We start from the raw sequence: 23,968 nt of genomic DNA, 5'->3' as shown, positions 1-23,968 counted from the left end.
AATTGAGGATTGGGTGGAATCTGGCTCTCCACCAGACCCTATGGTTCTCCGAGGGTGGATGCAGCGAGCCATCTGCATAGCAGGGAACACCAATACGTCCCTCTCCATTGAACGCCGCAAGGCTATTCTATTTAAAATTGAGCCCAAATTGGCTAATCTCGCCTTAACGGAAATGGGAAGCGAGGCCCAGGGTCTTCTCTTTGGAGACTCATTCATTAAGGATTTAGGCCGTTATGTCGGGGCGTTTACCGCTCTGGACAAGGCGCAATCTTCCATGCGCAAAGTATTCCATCAGCGGGTCTCTCCCAGGGCCGGCAGATTCAGGGGTCGCCTGTCCGGCCGTTCTTCCCAAGGCTCCTCCCGCTCGAACAGAGGTTCTTTTTCCTACTACTCCTCTCAACGCCCTGCATACCAGGACTCGTACGCTGCGAGATCTCCTTTCTTCCCCCAACGCGGTCGTCCCTGGAGAGCGAGAGGCCTACGCGGATCGCAGTTCACACGCAGACCTACAGGTAAGCCTACTCTATGTTCCCCCTTCTTCCCCATGTCCTGTGGGGGGCAGACTCATCCGTTTTTTGCAGGTCTGGCAGTCCATAACCTCGGACAGTTGGATTCTTCAGACGGTTCAGGGTTACGTCATCGAATTGGTAGGGCAGCCTCCTCTAAACTCTCCCCCGACGCCATTCCGCTTCTCTCTACAGGACGCAGACCTTGTAGATCAAGAGCTCTCCGAGTTGATGGAGAAGAGGGCGATAGAGCGCGTTCCGCCGCGCACTCTGGGTTTCATCAGCAACATTTTTCTCGTCCACAAAAAGGGTGGCGGTCTCCGCCCCGTTATCAACCTTCGCCTTCTCAATTATCATGTGCGTTATCGACACTTCAAGATGGAGGGCATCCATCTCCTCAGGGACCTCCTTTTGTTGGACGACTGGTTGATCAAAATAGACCTAAAGGATGCATATCTCACGGTCCCGGTGGCAGAGGAATCCAGAAACCTGCTTCATTTCCGCTGGCGCAACGTGACCTGGCGTTTTACTTGTCTACCTTTCGGTCTCTCCTCGGCTCCTTGGTGTTTCACCAAGCTGCTCAAGCCGGTTGTTGCTCTTCTTCGGTCCCGCGGCGTCCGTCTGATAATATACCTGGACGACATGCTGATCATGGCTCAAGACAAGGGCTTAATGAGGCTTCACGCTCGGTGGTCACTGGATCTTCTTCAGAACCTCGGTTTTCTGATCAACAAGGAGAAATCCCATCTCATCCCGACCAGACGATTGGAGTTCCTGGGTTTTGTCATAGATTCATCCAAGGGTGTTCTCAGTCTACCGTCGTCCAAGCTCCAGTCCATCAAGAAGGAAATTCGCCGAGTCCTCCGTTTGCGTACGATCTCCATTCGTCATCTGGCCAGGATCATCGGCTTGTTGGCGGCTTCCATCCAAGCGATTTTCCCGGCCCCACTGCATTACAGGGCTCTTCAACGCCTAAAAATTTGCCATCTTCGCCAGGGTGCGTCTTATGCGGATCTCATCGACCTCGATTCGCAGACGTTAGACGAGCTACGCTGGTGGTTAGCCAACATGTCCGCGTGGAACGGCAGAGCTATCTTCGGTCTACAGCCCGAGCTGTCCATCGAGTCGGACGCCAGTTTGCATGGTTGGGGCGCGAGATGCGGAGAGACATCCACGGGGGGTCCTTGGTCGCAGGCGGAGGCGCGTCTTCACATCAACTGCCTGGAGCTTCTCGCGGGGTCGTTTGCCATCAAGAGCTTTTCCGGGACGTGCATCAACTCCTGCATTCGTCTTCGTATGGACAATGTCTCTGCGGTTCGTTACATCAACCGCTTGGGGGGTACCCAGTCGGCAGTCTTAGCGGATCTAGCCAAGGAGCTCTGGTCTTTTTGTTTGGACCGCAACATCATGGTCCAGGCGGAATACATTCCTGGTCTCTCCAACACGGTGGCGGATTGGAATTCCCGATATCTGTCGGATGCCAGCGATTGGACGCTGACGGCTTCGGTTTTTTCGTCCATTATGGAGCTTTGGGGTCCGCTCCACATCGACTTGTTCGCCTCTCGTCTCAATTCCCGTCTCCCTATCTTTTACAGTTGGAGGCCAGACCCGGACGCTCTCGCGGTGGATGCTTTCCTTCAAGATTGGTCCGACGGCCGTCATTACGCGTTTCCACCCTTCGCGATGATTTCCAGGACGCTCCTTCAGGTTCGTCGGCAGTGTGCGACGGTGGTGCTCGTGGTGCCCTTCTGGCCATCCCAGCCGTGGTTCCCCGGCCTTCTGGATCTGATCGTGGCGGTCCCTCGGTTGCTCCACTCTCTTTCTCCTCTGCTTCTGGACCCCTTCGGCTCCCCTCACCCTCTGATTCAAGACGGCAGCCTTTCGCTCCTGGCTTGTTTGGTCTCCGGGACCCCGGGCAGCTCGCTGACATTTCGGACTCAGCTCGGCGACTCTTGGCAGGAGCTTGGGCACCAGGCACTCACAGATCTTACTGTGCAGCCTGGCAAGCTTGGGCTTCTTGGTGCTTGGGACGGAGTTTGGATCCCTTTTCAGCCCCTGTGAATTCGGTCATTCTTTTTCTTTCTTCTCTTTTTGACATGGGAAGGGCTTACAGAACTATTAATCTCTATCGTTCTGCCATTTCCGCTGCGCATTTGGGATTTAGCGGCGTGCCTCTGGGTAAACACCCGCTGATTTGTCGCCTGCTCAAAGGAATCCGTCTCTCGAGACCTCCTGCACCGCGCTATTCTTATACTTGGGATGTAGATTTAGTGCTACGTTTGTTCCTTTCGTGGCCTCCTAATTGCGATCTCTCGTTGTGCCAGTTATCGGCGAAGCTGGTCATGTTACTTTGTCTTATTTCCTGCAAGCGGGTTTCAGACGTTCGTGCTCTGGATTGGAACGCCAGATCTTTCGTGCCGGAGGGTGTACGATTTGACATATCTCGTCGTACTAAGACGGCTCTTAAATCGGTCGTGTATCCAGCTTTCCAAGCTCAGCCGGCATTATGCCCGGTTCTTTGTCTTAAGGAGTATGAGGCTCGTACCTTTCCCTTCCGTCATGTGAATGCTCCGGAGCTCTTCTTATCCTTCAGGCATCCTCATCTTCCTATTTCTTCGGCTACGCTGGCCCGATGGGTCAAATGGGTTATGGGTCTTGCCGGTGTCGACGTGTCTAGGTTCGGGGCTCACTCCACTAGAAGTGCGGCAGCATCCAAATCTATGGCCCTCGGCGGTCGTTTGGAAGATATCCTCCGTTCTGCGGATTGGTCCAGGGAGTCCACTTTTCGTGATTTCTATTTTAAACCGATTGAACATGTTTTTTCTTCTGTGGTCTCTCAGCTTTGAACTTGCACAATATGAGCCTCCGTGTCTTGAAATAAAATTATCAGATTTTACTAAAACATGACGTAAAGTCATGATTTTATGAAAGACACGGAGGCGAATATTGTCCCACCGCTTCAAAAATATTTTCTTTGTGTTTTTCTTGTCGCTAATATTTTTTCCCTCCCCTGAGTTATTTTGCGTCCCCTGTTATTCCGGGGATTTCGCTGGATCGGCTACGATCAGGTTTGTGGTTCGGCTATCCTATATAGGTTTACCCTCCGGTTGTGTTTTTATTCCTTTTATGTTGTTTATGCTCCTTTATTATGGTTATTGTCCCTATGTGGCTTACCTTTTTATCCAGTATTTCCCTCTGTGTCGGTCTCTTGGATTAACGGAGTCCATTTTCTGTGTCTTTTCTGTTTTTTCCAGGTTGAGTTTTCGGATGTGTTTCCCATCTTCGGTGTTTTCCCCGGGGATGAGTTTTTCCTACTTCCGGAGTTGGCAGTGTTGCAGTTCTCCGAGGCTATGTTCCGGATGGTTTCCGTTGTTTGCTGAGTTGCTCGGCTGTGTCATGTTCCAGTCAAAGAAAGAGGAAGATTTGGGGCTGTACTAGTCCTTTTATACTGTTATTATTATGATTAATATGTGGGAGGGGTTTATATCTCTTCATGTTTATTGGTTTTTCTTTGCTTCAATGTCATTTTTCTTTGCTGCTGTCTGGAGTAAAGAAAGGGTTAAATGCACAATATTCGCCTCCGTGTCTTTCATAAAATCATGACTTTACGTCATGTTTTAGTAAAATCTGATAATTAGAATGCATTACATGCAGCGGGGGAGGTTGCTTACACACCAATGCAACCAGGTTATTGTGAGGTTTTTTTTTTAAATTCCCCCTCTCAAAGATTTCAGCTTTATTTTGTAATTGAATTGTTCACCTTATAGGTCACATTAAAGGTGGAAAAAGTTCTGACATGATTTATCTATGTCTCATTCTTTAAAATCACAAGAACCTGGCATTTTAACAGGGGTGTGTAGACTTTTTTATATCCACTGTGCGTGAAAGACAGAAACATGAGGAAAATACAATCAACAATGTTGGTAAGACTTTGGAGAACTCTTTGGATAATGTTGTAATTCAGCTACAACTAGAGAAATACCTGCTGAATGAGCCATCAACACCTTCCTTCCGATGTGGAAATATATGGCTGCAGACAATACGTGCATAAAAAGGTATAATTAATAGGCTGTGAACCCTAATTATCTACTGGACTTCACAAACATGCCTTAGTCAGTAAGATGCTGTATAAAAAAGTGTGGCTTCTTCCGTGATGTCATATAGGGAGCTTTAATCATCACAAATCATGACAACGCAGCCAGAAACTAGAATGGTGACAGCTAAAGGAATTTAATTAAACTATGTTAAACCCAAGCATATTAAAAGGGGACACATCTTTTCACACCATAAGACAAAGGGGTTAACAAAATGCCAGGCGGTCAGGTCTCTTAGAATTGTATTGTTGGGCCCTTCTCTTCTGTATCTCTGCTATTATTCTATGTTTGCGACTGTTGGCTACAGTTTATAGTTCCATTCACTTCTTGCACTTCTAGTTTGAGGATCTGGTCGCTGACGTTTCTGTAAGTTAGCCTTTAGTATATACAAAAATACCCATAGTGAGGAAGATAGACAGATCTATAAAATTAGGCAGAAAGAGGCAAAGAAAGTTATAAGAACTGCCAAATCACATGCAGAAGAACGAATTGCCCTCTCAGTAAAAAATGGAGATAAAACATTTTTTAGATATATAAATGAGAAAAGGAAAGTTAAACAAGGATTAGTTAGACTAAAAACAAAAGGAATATATGTAGAAGAGGATAAAGGTTTAGCTGACTGCCTCAATGAATATTTCTGTTCGGTTTTTACAGATGAAAATGAGGGAATGGGACCTCAGCTGGGAAAAAAGACTGAATCATTTGAAATATGTGAGTTTATCGAGGCAGAGGTTCTACTTCAGTTGTCTAAGGTAAAGACAAATAAGTCGATGGGGCCTGATGGGATACACCCCAAGTTATTAAAAGAGCTTGGGGGTGTACTAGCAAAACCGTTAACTGATATATTTAACGAATCATTGGTAACGGGAATTGTCCCTGGGGATTGGAAAGTAGCGAATGTTGTGCCCATTCACAAAAAAGGCAGTAGGGAGGAGTCGGGCAACTACAGGCCAGTTAGTCTTACATCTGTAGTGGGGAAATTAATGGAAACAATGTTAAAGGAAAGGATTGTTGAACATCTGAAGTCACATGGGTTTCAAGATCAAAAACAACATGGGTTTTCCTCAGGAAGATCATGCCAAACAAATCTTATTGATTTTTTTGATTGGGTGACTAAAGTAATTGATCTAGGTGGTGCAGTAGACATTGCGTATCTGGATTTCAGTAAGGCCTTTGACACTGTCCCACATAGAAGACTTATAAATAAACTGCAATCTGCCACCCGTGGATCCGCTGTCCCCCGTCGTCCCGCGTCCGTCCGTCTGTCCGGCTCCCGGCTCGCCGCTACACTTGCCACGTGGCGAGGTCAGGAGGAAGCGTCGGCCGGGTGCTCGGCATTGAGGTCGTGCTCCCCCTGCTGGACACGCGCGTTACTGCAGCTAGGTTTAGCCGCAGCTGCCGCGTTTTGGCAGGTAGGGGGCGCGTGTGATGTCAGCGTTGGGGGCGTGGTGGCTACCGGCGCCAAATTTAAAAATCCGGAAGTCCTGTTACCGGTACCCTGGTGTGGTCTTTTGCTGGTTACCGTTCTATTGCGTTCTATGATTTATCTGACCCTTTGGCTTGTCCTGACTACCCTCTGCTCTGCGATTTGGCTGTGTTTGTTCCTCTACGTGTATGACCTGGATCTTCTGACTACCCGCTTTGGATCTGACCCACCTTCTGGCTGACTACCCGTCCCGTGTATGACCCCTGGCTCGTCTGACTGCGTTTGTTTTGCTCTCCTCCTACACTATTTTGGTGGAGATCTCTCCAGCTGTACCCAGAGACTATCTACCTCTCCATATCTACCTACTCTGGGGCCTCCTCACTGGGATCATCGAATACCTGGGGGTTGCGTCTCTGCGCACTCCTCCAGGAGAAGAACTTCCGCGGTGAGTGTTCTGGCTTGTGGTAGACGTGACACAATCTCTGGGTTTAGATCCCAATGTTGTTGAATGGATTAAGGAGTGGCTGAGTTACAGACAACAGAGGGTTGTACTCAATGGTGTATATTCAGAACAAGGTCTTGTTACCAGTGGGATACCTCATTCTCTTTAATTCTCTTTAATATTTTTATTAGTGATATTGCAGATGGACTTGATGGAAAGGTATGTTTATTTGCTGACGACACAAAAATTTGCAACAGGGTTGATGTTCCTGGAGGAAGAAGCAAAATGGCAAACGATCTAGGAAAACTGGAAAAACGGTCAGAGCTGTGGCAATTGGTGCAAGTAATGCACCTGGGGCATAAAAACCCAAGGGGCAGAGTATAGAATATATAAACTCAACGTGTGAGGAAAGGGATTTAGGGGTAATTATTTCTGAGGATTTAAAGGTAGGCAGGCAATGCAGTAGAGCAGCAGGTGATGCTAGCAGAATGCTTGGTTGTATAGCGGTATTAGCAGTAGAAAGAGGGAAGTGCTCATGCCGTTGTACAGATCACTGGTGAGACCTCACTTGGAGTATTGTGTACAGTACTGGAGACCATATCTCCAGAAGGATATAGAAATGTTGGAGAAAGTGCAGAGAAGGGCTACTAAAATGGTTTATGGATTACAAGATAAACCTTACCAGGACAGGTTAAAGGATCTTAACCTATATAGCCTGGAAAAAAGACGGGACAGGGGGGATAGAAATGATAGAAACATTTAAATACTTAAAGGGAATCAACAAGGTAAAGGAAGAGAGTTTATTTAAAAGGAGAAATACTACCACAACAAGAAGACACAAGCATAAACTAGAGGGGCAAAGGTTTAATGGTAACATCAGAAAATATTACTTTACGGAAAGGGTAGTGGACGCATGGAATAGCCTCCCAGCAGAAGTGGTAGATGTTAATACAGTAAAGTCATTAAAGCAAGCATGGGATAGGCATAAGGCCAAGCTAGATATAGGATAAGGGCAAGTACTAAAGGAAAGTACTCAGAGGTTGGGCAGACTGGATGGGCCTACTGGTTCTTATCTGCCGTCACTTTCTATGTTTCTATGACATCAGCAAGGCTTTTTGAATACAAGTTTTCCTGCTCCTTTCATTACTAGACCCTTCACCTAAACCATAGAAAGTGACAGCAGATAAGAACCATTCGGCCCAATGTTGGTCTATAGCCGGTTACCCAAAGTTTACCACCTGGTCCTGACTCCAGAACCTCCTCGTGGCCACTGGGAGGTGAAGTACGGTATGTATGGCATTGGAATACCCAGATTCTTAATTGAAGAGGGAAAGCAGACAGACGACTACCCAACCAGTGACTGTGGATGTCTTTACATAAGCGCCTGTTTAGAGACTAGCCATTACAGGCAGGCTGTGCAGACTCTACAGAACTAATCGATAAGAGTTGTTGGTGATGCCTCACAGGCGCACAGGTGCTTTCTGAAAAATACATATTCATTATTTAACTCTTTATAGTCACATTGTTTACCAGGTATTTATTGATAAAATTAATATAGTAGTTTTTACGAAGCAGAATATAGTATACAGTATTATAGCAGCCAATATGCTTACAGAAGGCTAAAAAGCAAAAATCAACAGTTAAGAATAGGCAATGGGATGTAAGTTTTTTTTTCCTTTTTTTATTATCATTATTATCTTTTTTATATATAGTTTTTAATTTTTAATTTTATTTTTTGTAATTGAGGATATCCCCCGATGAACTTCCTGGTGACGTCTGCAGTGACGCAAGACCGAAGGAAATGCCCGCTCACACGATCGGCATTTAAAAATGTTACATCAGATAGGACGCTGCAAGGAGGGCAGGACGTACCGGTACGTTCCATAGGGGATTCTTGGGATGCGTTTTTTGGACGTACCAGTAGGCCCATAGGGGACCGAAGGGGTTAATCTGCTGCACTTACAGTACAGAAGACAATGTACGTAAAAATGTTTTGTATAGGTTGTTTTCATCTATTGTCACTAATAATTATGTTTTATGTATTTCTATGATTTTAAAAGAAGGCCCTACTTCTCCTGAACAAAACGATGTATAATTTGTGCGGGTTCATTAAATATGGGAGAGGAATCATGCTTTAACACACAGATGGAAATGGTGGCGTCCCTCCAAATAAAACTTGTTCTATAAACCTCTGGAAGCTTTGTACAAGGCCGTACATTCAAATTATTTCACAGCATAACCAATTATATGTGGTCGCACCGGGCTCCATTTGAAAGGCGCAATGATATGACGCAGTTTGACTTCTGAAAATCCGGCATTTTCTAGGAATTTCCACGTTTCCTTAGTAAGTTTACAGCCGTCTCCTATGTATTTCCAGGTTGGATCCAAGATTTTCTGGAAAAAATAGTACCAAGAGGTAGGATCTGCTGTTACATGCTCCAGGAAATAGAATGCTCCACCCTGCAATGAAACATCAAACGATGAGTAGTTCTGAAAGCGACAGATCCGCATTAACGTAGGTGACCCGATGGTCTATAATTGGGTTCATTGAGATGACAAAGTAGTCGTGAGGTTCTGCACTGTTTTATTTTCAGTTTTAGCCTAGCCTAGTATAGTCTACCACTCAAGAGGTTTAGATGCTATCAACTAACTGCTTTGCTATTCAGATGGTTCCAGATGAACCCAAGTATTTGACTGTACCCAACCTAAACAGGCAGGGTTATTGTGAGAAGGCATCCACAGTAGTCAGCATGCCTCAAATCCTGTGGATCCCAGGTCCGGCAAGCGCAATGCACTAAATAGGAACTACACTTTTATTGTAACACATCATTGCATAGACACGGTTTTAATTATAATGTTACAGTGCAGAATGAAATATGAAGATAAAAACTCTATATGGATCCTGCAATCAGAGTCATAACTGTTTATTATATGTCCCATGAGTGATGATTGTCGGTTAGAAGTCACTGTGTCAGAATTCCTACTGCACCCCTGTGGGACACCATTTCACGCAAAATGACCATTCTGTCAAGGACCTAAAAATCAAAGTACTGAAAGGGGACTTCAGTAATACCAAAGAAAGACAAACATTTGAAGTCAGAATGATTCAACTATTCAACAGCAAGAATAGAGGACTCAATGTCGATTTGGGTTTCCTGTCCCACTACACAGGTTTTACATAACCCCCCCCCCACCTGCTATATGTACTGTATTTTTAGTGCACCATCTTCATCTATATGTACCTGTATATATGACAACATGTGTAGATATATATACATTCCCATCCCATTCTTATATTCATCACTGCATTCCTATTCCCTGTATGTGAGCACTACCATCTTATGTTTTTTTTTTTTTGTTAATTTATCTTCAGCAGTGCTAAAACCCCCCCTCCAAATTCCCTACTCAGAACATTTATGACCCTCTGGAGGGACACATACTTTTACAACATCTCACCCTCCCTTATCAGATCTGGGTAGTAAGCACCCTCCCCCTCTCCTGCCACACTACATTGAATTCTATGTGTCGTTTTGCTCAGAAATGCTTTAGACTTGAGAAAGGGAGAAGAGCTCCCGAAAGCTTGTCATTCCTAAATTCTGTTAGTCCAATAAAAAAGGTATTATCACAAGATACTTATTCCATCTGTTATTTGATATTGACACCACTGGACTAATACGGCTACAACCTCTACTCTCTCTCTCTATATATATATATATAAATGCATGGTTTGGAGACATAGCCACTAGTGCTGACATGTAAAGGTATTTTCAAAGAGTAACATGGGATTCAGACATTTAGCTATAAATAATTATTATTAATAATAAATAATCACTGAGCTCAGTCCCTCTACTATTGTGCAGAAGCTAGGGTAAATATTAACTGTTATAGTGTATACGACCCAGTATTTGTCCTTTGAGAATCTTATTCACCCATAGAGACTCTAGGGAAAGTTACTTTGCTAATTAAAATTTCTACTAACGGGGTGGTAAATAAGTGGAAAAGCCTCCCGTAGAAGTGGTAGAGGCTAATACTGCTAGGGAAATGAACCATGCACGGCATAGGCATAGGCATATGGTTATCCTTAACACAAAAAAACAAAGCCAACGACTCATTCACCCCTTCAGTCCTGGGCGTTCTCATAACCAAAGTGTCCATTGTCATTTGTCATTCCAGATTTGACGAACCCGCAAATTATACATGATTTTGTTCAGCAGAAGTCGGACCTTGTTGAGAAATCATAGAAATACATAAAACATAGAAATTATTAGTAATAATAGATAAAAAAAAAACTATACTAAAATAGAAAAAAAAAAACATATTTTTTGCAATCTTACTTAAATTTTCTTCCATACTGTAAGCGTCAGAGCTAAACAGTGACCCAATTTATGTGCAGCTACATCTCCTGATTACAGTCATACCCCACATACATATATTTTTATTTTTCAGAGGGCCACGTCCATGCTTTACATAATACCCTAAATTACATCTGACACCTTCATATTCTACGCTGCTGTGATCATATCTAAGACTCACGATTTTTGGTTTTCCTAACAGTATGTTATTGTTGATACCTGTATTGCACTAACAGATGTGTCGTGAAAAGTGCAGGTATCACAAAGCGCTCACTGACCTCCAAATCAGGATAATAAGTGCAATACTTTATTAATCTCTCATGCATAACATAGAATGAAACATCAATATATTACCAGATATTGTAGCATCACTCTCGTTGGAGGGACTCAACGGGAGGAACAACCTTTCTGGTGCATCACAGGCGAAAGCGCGTCCGCTTCAGCAGCCTGGAAAATTTCCCTGCCCCCCCCCTTGAATCCCTGCTTCTTATAACATAGATAGTTGTTTACCAAACAATACTGGCATATATCCAGGATTACTTTCGCAACCGCTTCCTGCCGCGTCCTTCTCACTTTTGGCAAAAATAACTCCTTCAGTACTTTTCCAGTCATGAAAGAACGAGACCACATTACTTAACCCTTTCACTCCTCAAGCTCGTCTCATTCGTATCACAATCGGTCCTTGGTCTCGTTTTCTCAGGACTGGGCGCCATATGTCACCATTGGTGGACTAATATGACGAATACGATATGTTAACTGGATGGATTATCCACCCCAAAGCCTTAGTGGCAGACGTGGAATATCCCAGAAACAAATCGTACCAGTGATGCGAAGTTGCATCGGCAATCCTGGATCCTATTTTAACTAATTTTCCATCTACAATAGTTGTTTGAATAATATGTGCTTGTATACTCTTGTTTAACTGATTAATTATCATAGCTAACTGATATAAATTAATGTCCCAATTGGGTACAGCTAAATATGATTGATTGAATAACAATAAGTGTGTCTGATTTTCCCACATTAAGACAGTAACATTTCGGAGACATCCTGAAAATGGTACCACCATCCCGGGAACCACCCGTGTATTAGTCACCACACAGATTTCCTGTGCAGCCACCTCCACTAATAATATGTAGATTAAGGGCAGGATAGTAAATTCACAAACATTCATCATATAATTTAACAAACATAGTTCATATATCCTAGAATGTAGACGACATATTTTACCATCCGTTGTATCTTCACATGCACTTAGATCATGTGTTCGGTTGTTCCCATCTATATAATTTCCGTTTATATATGGCATCCAATAATACTGATTACCTGCCCCCCCCAACAATAAAGGAACTACTACAAAACAACACATAGTTTGTATCTTGGTAACATTATAAACATATACCAACCCAGTGCAGAGTGTATCATTACAAATCATCTTATCAGCTTCCACCTTGATCCAGGTGGTATTGGCTATGACAGCTTTAAATAAACGCCGCCATGAATCCTCATTTCCAATCATTAATCGTAACTGCATATTTTGCTTCTGCTGAATCTGATAAATTGTCCGTAACGTACACACAGTCCAATTCACTATTTTTGTAAAATTAGTTTCACTTTCCCACACAAAATTGCCTGTTTGCTTTTGGAAACGTAACAGGAATGCATCCAATCGGACTTGCCCATGCCACGGATCCCAAACGGTGGGCATCCATCTTGCCTGTAATGTAAATGCATCCTGTATCCCCTTTCCCGCATTTCGTAATCTGGCTGCTAATGCCTCAATATCATAGCCATTCAATGTACCAGTTAGGGCTCCATACCCTCCCAAGATAGTGTCAAACCATGCTCGCCTTCTTCGAGCTGGACAAAACTCGGTGGCATCAAATGAAACAAATACACGTATAGTAGTTTTTTGTACGTTCTGCCCCACTGGGACACAAGTGTGTGGTAGGCGCTTCAAATGTCCGGGATCACGCCGCGACGTATTAATACCAACCAACAGGGCCGGACTGGCCCACCGGGATACCGGGACATTTCCCGGTGGGCTGGAAGGTCCGTGGGCTGGGACCAGGGGCAATTGCCCCCCAGGCTGCCCGAAATCTAATCTGAGCGGCCGCTGGGTGCTGATGCGGCCGGCGCTACTATAATACTTTTTTCTTAATTTAATATGGCAAGCTGGTCCGGCTTGCCATATTAAATTTTAAAAATGTATTACAGTATCGCCGGCCGACCGCATCGGCACCCAGCAGCCGTGTGCGATGGCCGCCTAGTGATGGGAGCAGCGTGAGGGGTGAAAGCTCCGCCCCCTCGCACTGACCTTTCACCCCTCACGCTGCTCCCATCACTATGCGGCTGTCAGATTGCTGGGAATGTAATCTGAACGGCCGGTGCGTGCTGCTGATGCCGCCGGCCGGCTCTGCTTTAATACTTTTTTTTTTACTTTATATGGCGAGCCGATCCTGCTTACCATATAAATAAAAAAAAAAGTGTTAAAGTAGCTCCGGCCGGGGGCATCAGCACGCACCGGCCGTTCAGATTACATTCCCAGCAGTCCGATGGCTGCATAGTGATGGGAGCAGCGTGAGGTGGAAGCTCCGCCCCCTCGCACTCAGACTGCTGCAGCACCGGATGTCAGGTCAGTGAAGAGAAGTAGAAGGTGAGTAAAGTAATGTATTTTTTTGTACAAAATGTATAATATTTTTTTGAATGTGTTTTCAGCATGTGTGTGTATGTAAGTGTATCCCCCTATATGCCACTCTGCCTCCAGAAATGCCTTTTACCCCCCTATATGCCACTCTGTCCCATGACATGCCTTTTAACCCCCTATATGCCAGAGTGGCATATATATGGGTATAAGGCATTTCTGGATGCAGAGTGACATATAGGGGATTAAAAGGCATATGATGGGACAGAGTGGCATATAGGGGGCATAAGGCTTTTTTGGAGGTAGAGTGCCCCATGATATGCCTTTTAACCCCCTTTATGCAACTCTGCCTCCAGAAATGCCTTATACCCATATATGCCACTCTGTCCCATGATATGCCTTCTAACCCCCTATATGCCACTCTGCCATATAGGGGGTTAAAAGGCATATCATGGGACAGAGTGGCATATAGGGGTATAAGGCATTTCTGGATGCAGAGTGACACATAGGAGGTCAAAAGGCATATCTGGAGGTATAGTGGCAAAAAGGGGGTTAAAGGTATATCACGGGGCAGAGGGGCATATAAGAGGGTTGAGGCATATCAGGGAGGCAGAGTAGCATATGGGGGTTAAAAGGCATATCATGGGACAGAGTGGCATATAGGGGGGCATAAGGCTTTTCTGGAGGCAGAGTGCCCCATGATATGCCTTTTAACCCCCTTTATGCCACTCTGCCTCCAGAAATGCCTTATACCCCCCTATATGCCACTCTGTCCCATGATATGCCTTTTAACCCCCTATATGGCAGAGTGGCATATAGGAGGTTAGAAGGCATATCATGAGACAGAGTGGCATATAGGGGTATAAGGCATTTCTGGATGCAGAGTGACATAGAGGAGGTCAAAAGGCATATCTGGAGGTATAGTGGCAAAAGGGGGGGTTAAAAGGCATATCACGGGGCAGATGGGCATATAGGAGGATTGAAGCATATCAGGGAGGCAGAGTGGCATATAAGGGATTAAAAGGCATATCATGGGGCAGAGTGGCATATAGGAGGGTATAAAGCATATCGGGGAGGCAGAGTGGCATATAGGAGGGCATAAGGCTTTTCTGGAGGCAGAGTGCCCCATGATATGCCTTTTAACCCCCTTTTTGCCACTCTGCCTCCAGGAATGCCTTATACCCCCTATATATGCCGCTCTGTCCCATGATATGCCTTTTGACCCCTATATGGCAGAGTGGCATACAGGGGGTTAAAAGGCATATCATGGGACAGAGTGGCATATAGGGGGTATAAGGCATTTCTGGAGGCAGAGTGGCATATAGGGGGTTAGAAGGCATATCAGGGGTGCAGAGTGGCAAGCCTGGGGGCAGATGTGCATAACTCGGGGGTAGGTTGGCAAATAAAAGGAAAAAAAACCAAACATGTCTCAATCATAGCTTATATTAAATATGAAAAAAATAGTCTACATGAATTAATAAAGAAACAAAAGTTTCTTACCAGAATATCGTGAAGAATAATGTGATCAGTGTTTTGTTCCACTGAACTTTTTCATCTAAAATGTTCGCTGTAGCAAATGTTTTGATCCCATTATGTGTAATGTATTTCATTTATTATGGCCTTTTAAAACTTTTGCTTTCTGGCATTTTAATACAAATAATGAGATAAAAAGAATGGCGAATAGTGTGAGTCGGGTATGTATAAGGGGTGCGTGTGGTTAAAGAGCGCGACCGTGAGATAAACTATATGGGGCTGGTCTCCAAATTTTTCCAGGGCTGCTTTTCAGTCCCAGTCCGGCCCTGCCAACCAATACTACCTGGAAAATATAATAAGTTCGGTTAGTTATCTCAGAGGCGTTTCTGCAGCTTAGCGCCCCCATCCCCGTAGTAGAGACATTGATATAGGTGCCACTAATCACTGGTGTACAGTTCTTTGACTGTAATAGTCGCTCTGTCACATTCTGATGTACCCATTCATGGGTTAAATTGCAACAACTCATATTTACTTCCAAGGAGACGATTAACCATTGGTTCTCCTCATAGGTCATGTAAATCGATCGATGTCCGTGACCTCCAACCGGTCCTCCATAACCTTTCCCTGCGGGAGGCCCTAACCACAGTATAGCCCCCTTATTACTGACATTGGCCACTCGACATATTTGATTAGCTGGACATGTGAAGTTATCTTGCGTCCTTGGGAATATTGATTTCTTCCAGCCATGATACATCACAGTTTCATTACTCATTTCCACTGGAATCCCCGGCGTTACTGCCACGGCAACGTCCCACCAAACGACGCCAAGGAGTCCACTTAGTAGAAGAAGACACTGTAAGAAGGGACGACACATTACTCTCGTGAATAGCATTTCTCCTGAGGTACATACTCCCATCTCTCCACCCCAGGCCTCATGATCAGCAATGTTCGATCCTTTCCCACTGCTATCACCTCTGCTGGACTAGGGGGTCCCTGTTTGTTCTGAATCCAAATCTTTGCACCCACATTAGCTACATTAGAGGACCCAAAACCCTTCTGACCCCTAACTGTCAGTTCGGTTGGAGCCTTCCCCTCCGGAGCCAAGGACAAATTAATCGGTATCAATAGCATTTGGGCTATTCGTTCCCCCTTGGTAATTAGAATGGGCTCTGTACCAGTATTTAGTAACAAAACCTGTAATTCCCCATGGAAGTCAGAATCAATTACACCCCCAACTGTAATAAGGCCTTTTAATGCCAAGCTAGACCGAGTAGCTATTTGTCCATGATGTCCCTGTGGGATTTGACACCCTAATCCTGTTCGTATCTTAAATACCTTCCCCGGTGCTATTACCTGTGTCTCAACGGACCCCAAATCCAAACCTGCAGCTTCAGGCGTTGCCCGTTCAGGTATCCGCGCCTCTTCATGCGTTTTCCAGTAAATTACCGTATTTACAATATCGGTCCTCCGTATAGTGAGGTTTGGCGTCAACATTCGCATTAAGGGCGTCATAGAATCTGTAATTGGCCTATTATTCAGGGTCTGTAGGGCAGCACTTAAATTATCCCGCCACTGGCCGAAATCTTTATCAGATCCATTTAACTTCTTCAAAGCCCCCTTCAGTAACCCATTCATCCTTTCCACCAAGCCTGCAGCCTGGGGATAGTAGGGCATATGATATACCCAACTGATATTATTATCCTGGGCATATTGCTTCACCTGTTTTCCGGTGAAATGAGTCCCATTATCCGTTTGTATTTGCAACGGAACTCCATAATATTGAGTTATTAACTGTACGTAAACTCCACTGTACTCCACTGCGTTGCCGCTTTACCTGCTTGGGAATTAAACAAACGTTCAAGAGAATCAGTGGGAACATGCGCATCAACATAAAAAACAGTAGTTTCTGTATATTGAATCACCTCCTCCATCGCTTCCCACACCTCTTTTCCCCAAATTTCCTTCCCATGAATACAATTTCTGAAAATCCTTCCAATCTTTAGCTACGGTGGCAATAGCTCTTACATACTTTCTGCTTGTTAACTCGTCCTTTTCTTTCCTAATATTTATTTTGTGCCACCTTTATTGCCACTTTTTCGGCTATATTCTGAAAATGTTCTAATTTATTTTTCATCAATCGCTGATTACACTCTAAAACTATTTGTTTTCCTTCTGACTCAAGCAGTTTTTGTTCTGCCTGATTCAACGTCTTCAATAGAAAAGAATTCTGTTTACACTTGGTAAGATAGGCGGTGGTCAATATCCACACTTGTCTCCCTATCGCTGCCACATCACCTGCCTTAGCAGGGACCCTCTCGAGTAACTTTACAACATCGAGGGGTTCTACATCACCTGCCTTAGCAGGGACCCTCTCGAGTAACTTTACAACATCGAGGGGTTTTGCATCTTTTAGCTTACTCTCCCATGCTTCAGCTAAGCCACTATGTAACGACTCGTGCGCTATAATATTATATGGAGCCTCGGTCCAGCCGGGGACTTCCACTTCTTTCTCATTCTTCTCTTTCTTGTGTTTTTAAACATGTTTGTTGCTTTTGGCAAAATGCCAAATTTCAAAACTTTACACAAGGGTGAGGCGTATTGCGATAACACTCCTCCCCAAATATCAGAATCCTATCTATCCCTTGCAAAAAATTATCAACCTTAGAAAAATATGGCACAGTTCCAATAGGTTCAAATACTAACACATCCTCAACCCTTCAACATATATCTTACTGTTTTTCAATATCACATACAGATCCTTAAACGTATCAATTTGAACCCTACTAACTAATGGCTGAATTTAGACATGACTGGATCCGTTCTATACTCCAAAAATACAATATTCTACTATTCAGACTCCCTGTGCACGGGGAACCCAATACAGAATACCGATGATAAATTTAAAACACAGATCCTGCTGTTTTCTAATCGGATTAGCATTAACTTGGGCATCCGACTCCTCTTCCCAATCAGAAGAGGAGAATCCCAGATATCTCCATCCCACATTTCAGGATCCCAATCCACTGATGCCTTCGCTATGCTTTTGTAAACCTTCTGTTTGTTTACCCTTCCCTTTCGTTTACGATATTTATTCTGCGCCACACGGACCGCAGCCTTCTCTGCCACATGTTGATAGTGCTCCAACTTATCCTTCAGCAGTCGAACGTTACATTCTAACATTACACTGCGACCCTCTGCCACTATCAACCTCTGTTCCATATCCGCATGAGCAGCCTGCAATTTACCATTTTGCTCATGCAGAATCCGATAGGCACTCAACAGCACCCAATTTCGTCTCCCCAGGGAGACTGCATCACCTGCCCGGGCAGGGACTGTCTCGAGGACCCGTACCACTTCAACAGGGTCCCCATTCTTGAGTTTCACATTCCACTGTTCTGCCAATCCTGAAGTTCGCAACTCCTGCGCAATAATCCCAAACGGTGAATCCGACCACCCCGGAATATCCACTGCCACCTTATTACTCTTATCTCGTTTTTTTAAACATTTTGGAACCTCCAACCAGGGGTGATTGTGTCTCCCGCAAGCCTACTCCACTCGCTCCGTGGACCCCAGTCACTCCCCGCGCACCAGTGACCCGTGCAATAGGGCTGCTTTCACTGGGAGCAGTAGAGTGATGTCTGGAATCTCACGACCTGGGCCTATTCTTACAGCGAGACACAATTCCAATACACTCCCTGTTCAGAGAAGCAATCATCCTGCCGACTACGCCAATTAATGTATTGCACAGATGTGTCGTGAAAAGTGCAGGTATCACAAAGCGCTCACTGACCTCCAAATCAGGATAATAAATGCAATACTTTATTAATCTCTCATGCATAACATAGAATGAAACATCAATATATTACCAGATATTGTAGCATCACTCTCATTGGAGGGACTCAACGGGAGGAACAACCTTTCTGGTGCATCACAGGCGAAAGCGCGTCCGCTTCAGCAGCCTGGAAAATTTCCCTGCCCCCCCCCCTTGAATCCCTGCTTCTTATAACATAGATAGTTGTTTACCAAACAATACTGGCATATATCCAGGATTACTTTCGCAACCGCTTCCTGCCGCGTCCTTCTCACTTTTGGCAAAAATAACTCCTTCAGTACTTTTCCAGTCATGAAAGAACGAGACCACATTACTTAACCCTTTCACTCCTCAAGCTCGTCTCATTCGTATCACAATACCTCTTCTTGAATGCAGGTGACTCAATTAAGAATATCTTTAAATAATCACTTTTCAAGGTTTTCGTAATGACAGGTATTAGAGCCATTTGTTTAAGACATTTGGTGAGTGACTACAGATAATATTCACAATGAGCTATTAAAGGGTTAATATTTCAAAAGTCTCAGGATCAGCTCGCAGTTATGGAAGGGGGTATCAATTCTTCCAGCGTTATCATTCTTTGCCAGCAGATGGTGATACGATAACGTGTGAACACACAAAAGGGCCTTATATTTATAGGCATAAATTCTATTAGCAATGCTGCCAATCAGATACATGTCTTGGATATTTCTGAGATGGTGTAAAACAATTAATATAGTGTAATTGGTAATGTGGTGGTTGTATGATGCTTTCCATGGATTTTGTAGAATTTGGGGACCAAGGCACGATATAATTGGTGTTTTTTAAACAAAATAAAAAAAGTCAACTGATTTTTAAAAGATCTCCCAGCCTCCAGAGCATATAGTGATCAGGAAGGAGGTGACTATTAGGACCTATAGGATCTCTGGGGTCCCTAAAAAGAAAGTTGGCAAGAGATTTCAACATTTCAACAACCCACTTCATTATACATTATAAAAGGATAACCCCTGCGAGCTTCTGCTGTCTGGTCATGCCTGTATAATGTATAGCCAAATAAGAACGATTGCTTCTTTCCTATAAACGTATTTACTTTTACAAATGCATTATACAGTGCCGGCTCAGCTAGCTGAAGGAATCTGCCAGTGTGGATCCTTCATAATAACTCCCAGTTGTTGCTTTTGCTACCAGTATGTTATGGTTCATATCCCTGCTTGAATGCAGGTGACCCAATTAAGTCTATCTATAAATAATGACCGTCATTTAACACATCTGGCGAGTCATTACATAGAATCTGCATGATGGCCTTTAAAGGGTTAATATTTGAAGAGTCTCAGGGTCAGCTGTTTGGAAGCTTTCCAACTATTGTTAGACATTATGTATATGTTATTGTGTAACTTTTTCCTTTTGCTGTAATCATTTACTCTGGTTGTGTACTGATTGTAACACTACGTAAATTGAGTCTGTAACACTCTGTTTTTCCAGAACACTTTATCAGTAGCCGCTAATAAGCTTATTTGGCAACTGCTGCAGATATAACTGGTTCTGGCTTCCTGGGTTAAGTCCTCTCTTAATGGAAACACCTTAAGAAATGTGGTAGTATGTGGCTAGTCATCTTAGTAATATACAACATTGTATGCTGAGCACTGCCTTAGAAGATCTCTAGTTGCTCCAAGTCTCACCTGTAGTCCTCACTGCTGAGTACCAGGTCATATCTTGCTCCTACTCCCTAGTAAAAATTGGGTGATCATATATCTCCCTTGTAACCAAGTGGCACCGAGGAGCCAAATCACACAGCAGGGTTACTGATTTTGCAACAGAGGGGTTTCTGCTCTCTGCTATCTTGACCTAGACAGGAATATGCCAATGGCAACATCTGTACAATTCTGCACAGCTCCTGTTCCAGGACGAGTTTCATACCACTGTTTCCGTGGTTTATCAGAAAATAACTGCTGTCCAAGATGGACTTCTTGGTCTACCTTGTCTTAATCCGGACCTGCCTCCAGTGTGCGTCAACCAGCTTAAATCCAGCTTGTACCTACAGTGTGCTCCAGCCTTGTGCAGTTTTATTTGGGCTATACTTAAGTAATTTAGTATTGATAGAATGACATATAAAAGGAGGGAGAGAGAGAGAGAGAGAGAGGGAGAGAGAGATTGCTGCTAAATTATTGATTGCTGCTACTATATGTAACGGATAAGCCTTCCAACCACAATTAGTTTGGAGAGCTTTGTTTAGTTAGTGCACATAAGAGCAAGGATTTGTTTTTTTGATTTACTTTGCTCTTTAAAAATAAGAACAGGCCCAGCCTTTTAGTTAACCCTCCTTGTGTCTGAGCCATCTCTGCAACCTGGAAGACTGTGTGTGAGCAAAGATTCCTGGACAGAATACCAAGTTAAGGGGTATTGATTTCAGATTTAATATATTTAGATTATAATGTACATACAATCATTACCAGACATGAGTAGTTTCAGATAATTAACCCCTCTATTACCAGGCATGAGCAGATTCATAGGATAAACCTCTCTATTGCAAGACATTAAATAGACGCACAAACACAGTCACATAAACATATACCTGGTGGTGGCTGCAGCTTACACCGAGCTTGGTGTGAAGGAAGGACCCAGCCTATCAGGCTTCTGAACTCTCAGCCAATCAGAAGAGTTGAGAAGTTTCTCTTGATTGGTTGATATCACCTTCATTCTCATTCCGGGCCAACGCATTGTCCCGTATCGAGGCTGCCCGTGACTTAAAAGTCCCATTGTGGATTTGTGGGACTGTCCTGGGCAATCTGTGACATGTGGTCACCCTATTCCTCATGCCCTACCCCACTGATTAGGTGGATCATTGCTCATCTAAGAAGATTGAGTGCTGGTTTCTGGTGAGCTGCCCAGACAGCCTGCTAACAGAATGCCCGAAAAGATACCACTAGCTAAAGATGCAGAGTTGGAGTATCACACAGAAGAGACCAACCATGGCCAAGAACAACCATGGCATTTTACACTGAAATGTTAGCTGGGTTATTAAGCCATATACACAAAACACTTTTTTTACCTCAACAATTTGCTTATGTTAAAGAGGAACTGTCAAATCTGAGAGAAAACCATATTTGAAAATCACTTTGTCACTTGTGTTTTTAACATTCAGATTTTACGTTATTCGCGTATGTTTTTCGGCTTTAATATAAATTCCCCATCATTCATTCATTTCCTATGATCCCTTTAAAATATAATTTTAACCCTACTGTCAGCCCTGACCAAGAAGCTGTATCATGCTTCCTGCAGCCGTATTCTTTTTAGCAGACTGTGCTTATTAGAGGTTGTTTACAACTGTTAAGTTCCTCTGAACACCTGTTTAGTTCACATATTTTAAGCCAAGGTAAGGTTTAAAATACAATGTGTCTGGCAGTCAGCAGTTTATGATATAGACAACAAAACACTTACATAAAGAAGAACAAAGTGCAATATGCAGTGATGCCCCAGATGCCCCCTCTTCATCTGCCAAGCTTACTGCAGAAAGCCGGGATATGTCAACATATCGTGGTGTGTCATAAATGAGCAGTGCCTTGTAATCATACCTGGGAACGTCCATCCTACAGCTGCCCCGCGCCCCCCCTTTTTGGGATGCAACTAGGTTGTCTAACTTTGGTGGGTAGTTTGGCGTTGGGGTGGGCTGTCTGGGGACCTGGAGAAGCAATGCTTTACCTGTAGTCTACTGGCGAAACATGGAGAGTTCCTGGATGTGCAACATTTGAATGGGATGATTGGGGAGATCCTACTGATACATATTGTCAAAAAAAACATTCTCCTAGTGGAGTACATACTCTATTTTGTCTGCCCCCTTTCTCCCATATTATGAGCCGGTTAAGGTATTGGAGCATGCCCAGATTCCTTTATTTTAGTGATAATGCCCAATACCCACCTAGAGGTGACCCGTATTTTCACTGTTTACATACACTAAGGCCCAGAATGTTTTTTTGTAATAAATGTTGCCCTTATGCTTTGCAGACAGTATATATGGGGTGACGTTTTAGGAAAGTGTCACGGGATATATTATGTCATCTATCAGGGAAAAGACATTTGGATCCCCCCGGCTGCCTAGACTCACTAAGCACAACTAGCAAGATAACGTGGCACCTCTTCTTGCCCCATCTGAATAAAGGCTACCACCTCTGGGTAAATAGCTACTATACCAGCCCAGAGTTATTTAGGTTTTTAAATCTTTTTGACACCTTAGCTTGTGGTGCATTAAGAAAAAAACATTAAGTTTCCCCCAAGAGATTAGGGGGGTGCGCAGTGATGAAATATATGAGATATACTGATAAAAAGGGCGTATATGTTATTTCCTCCATACACAATGAACAAGTGGTGCATATATATATATATGGGAGGAGAGGGTGATGCAGAGGTTCCTAAAACTGTTGCCATCTACCTGACCCAGGTTGCCATGTTCAACATATATGTGCTGTACAAGAAATGTGGAGCTCAAAAGTCCTACATTTTCTTTGAATCCCAATTAAGCATTTTACAAGAAATACTCTTTGAAGCGTCCACTCCGAATTTGCAAGATTAAGCTGTCCTGCGTCTTACCGGCAGGAATTTTCCCCCTACTGGTGCCAAACAAAGGCTAAAAAAATGATTCGGAATGAGTCGGAATTAGTCACAAGGGAAAAGGGGTATTTTGAATTGACATATAACCTGGACAAAAATCCTATTTTTGCCCTGTAAATTCCAAAAAAACATAAAATAACCTAGGCATATTTGGTAAAAAAAAAAAAAAAAAACTGCAGGAAATTATTTGTACAGGTAACTTTGGCAGTGATTGGTGGCCAAATGGCTGTATAAAAAGCATCCAAACGCTAGTGAAATGCCCTAGTCTGCTTTACAGAAATATATACTTTTATTAGAGCATGTTGTCCTGGGGGACTGCAAAGCTGCTTCACATATAGCGTAGGCGTAACAAAGCAAGCTGACCCAATATACTGGCATGTTTTAAATTGTTCCCTATAATTTCCAGGAAGCATAAGCAAACCTACGCATGTGGGGTATTTCTGAGATCGGGAGATGCAGCTGAACAAGCTTGGCTGGGTTTCTCTGCCATAACACATAACCTGTGCACGAAAAATCCTACGCAACACAGCGCAGAAAATAAATTTAACGGCTACATTTCACAGAGATTGGTGAACAAATGGCTGCGCGAAAAGTGGCCAAACGCTCCTAAAGTACTCT

General features: G+C 43.8%; 1 protein-coding gene across 1 annotated transcript; it reads right to left on the bottom strand.

Annotated features, from left to right (window-relative positions):
- Window positions 1-7,928: 7,928 nt before the first annotated feature.
- LOC128473810 (uncharacterized) lies at window positions 7,929-16,715 on the bottom strand. Its single transcript, XM_053456040.1, has 5 exons — window positions 16,291-16,715; window positions 15,281-15,790; window positions 8,728-8,928; window positions 8,082-8,087; window positions 7,929-7,949 (listed from the first exon to the last, which is right to left on the bottom strand). The coding sequence occupies exons 1-5, from the start codon at window positions 16,609-16,611 to the stop codon at window positions 7,929-7,931; spliced, it is 1,059 nt and encodes a 352-aa protein (XP_053312015.1). The 5' UTR covers window positions 16,612-16,715.
- Window positions 16,716-23,968: the final 7,253 nt, after the last annotated feature.

This window comes from Spea bombifrons, chromosome 2, assembly GCF_027358695.1.
Source record: "Spea bombifrons isolate aSpeBom1 chromosome 2, aSpeBom1.2.pri, whole genome shotgun sequence".
NCBI classification, from domain to species: Eukaryota; Metazoa; Chordata; class Amphibia; order Anura; family Pelobatidae; genus Spea; species Spea bombifrons.
This window is presented reverse-complemented; position numbering and strand designations above follow the sequence as displayed.

Bases quoted from the DNA above. Each gene is read 5' to 3' on its own strand.
- LOC128473810 (XM_053456040.1), bottom strand. From the start codon at position 16,611: ATGCCCTACTATCCCCAGGCTGCAGGCTTGGTGGAAAGGATGAATGGG. The intron at 15,791-16,290 runs GTAATAGCACCG...CCCTTCTTACAG, and splicing joins TGGGGTCCGTTGAGACACAG to TGTCTTCTTCTACTAAGTGG. The intron at 8,929-15,280 runs GTAGTATTGGTT...GTTTCATTGCAG, and splicing joins GAACTTATTATATTTTCCAG to GGTGGAGCATTCTATTTCCT.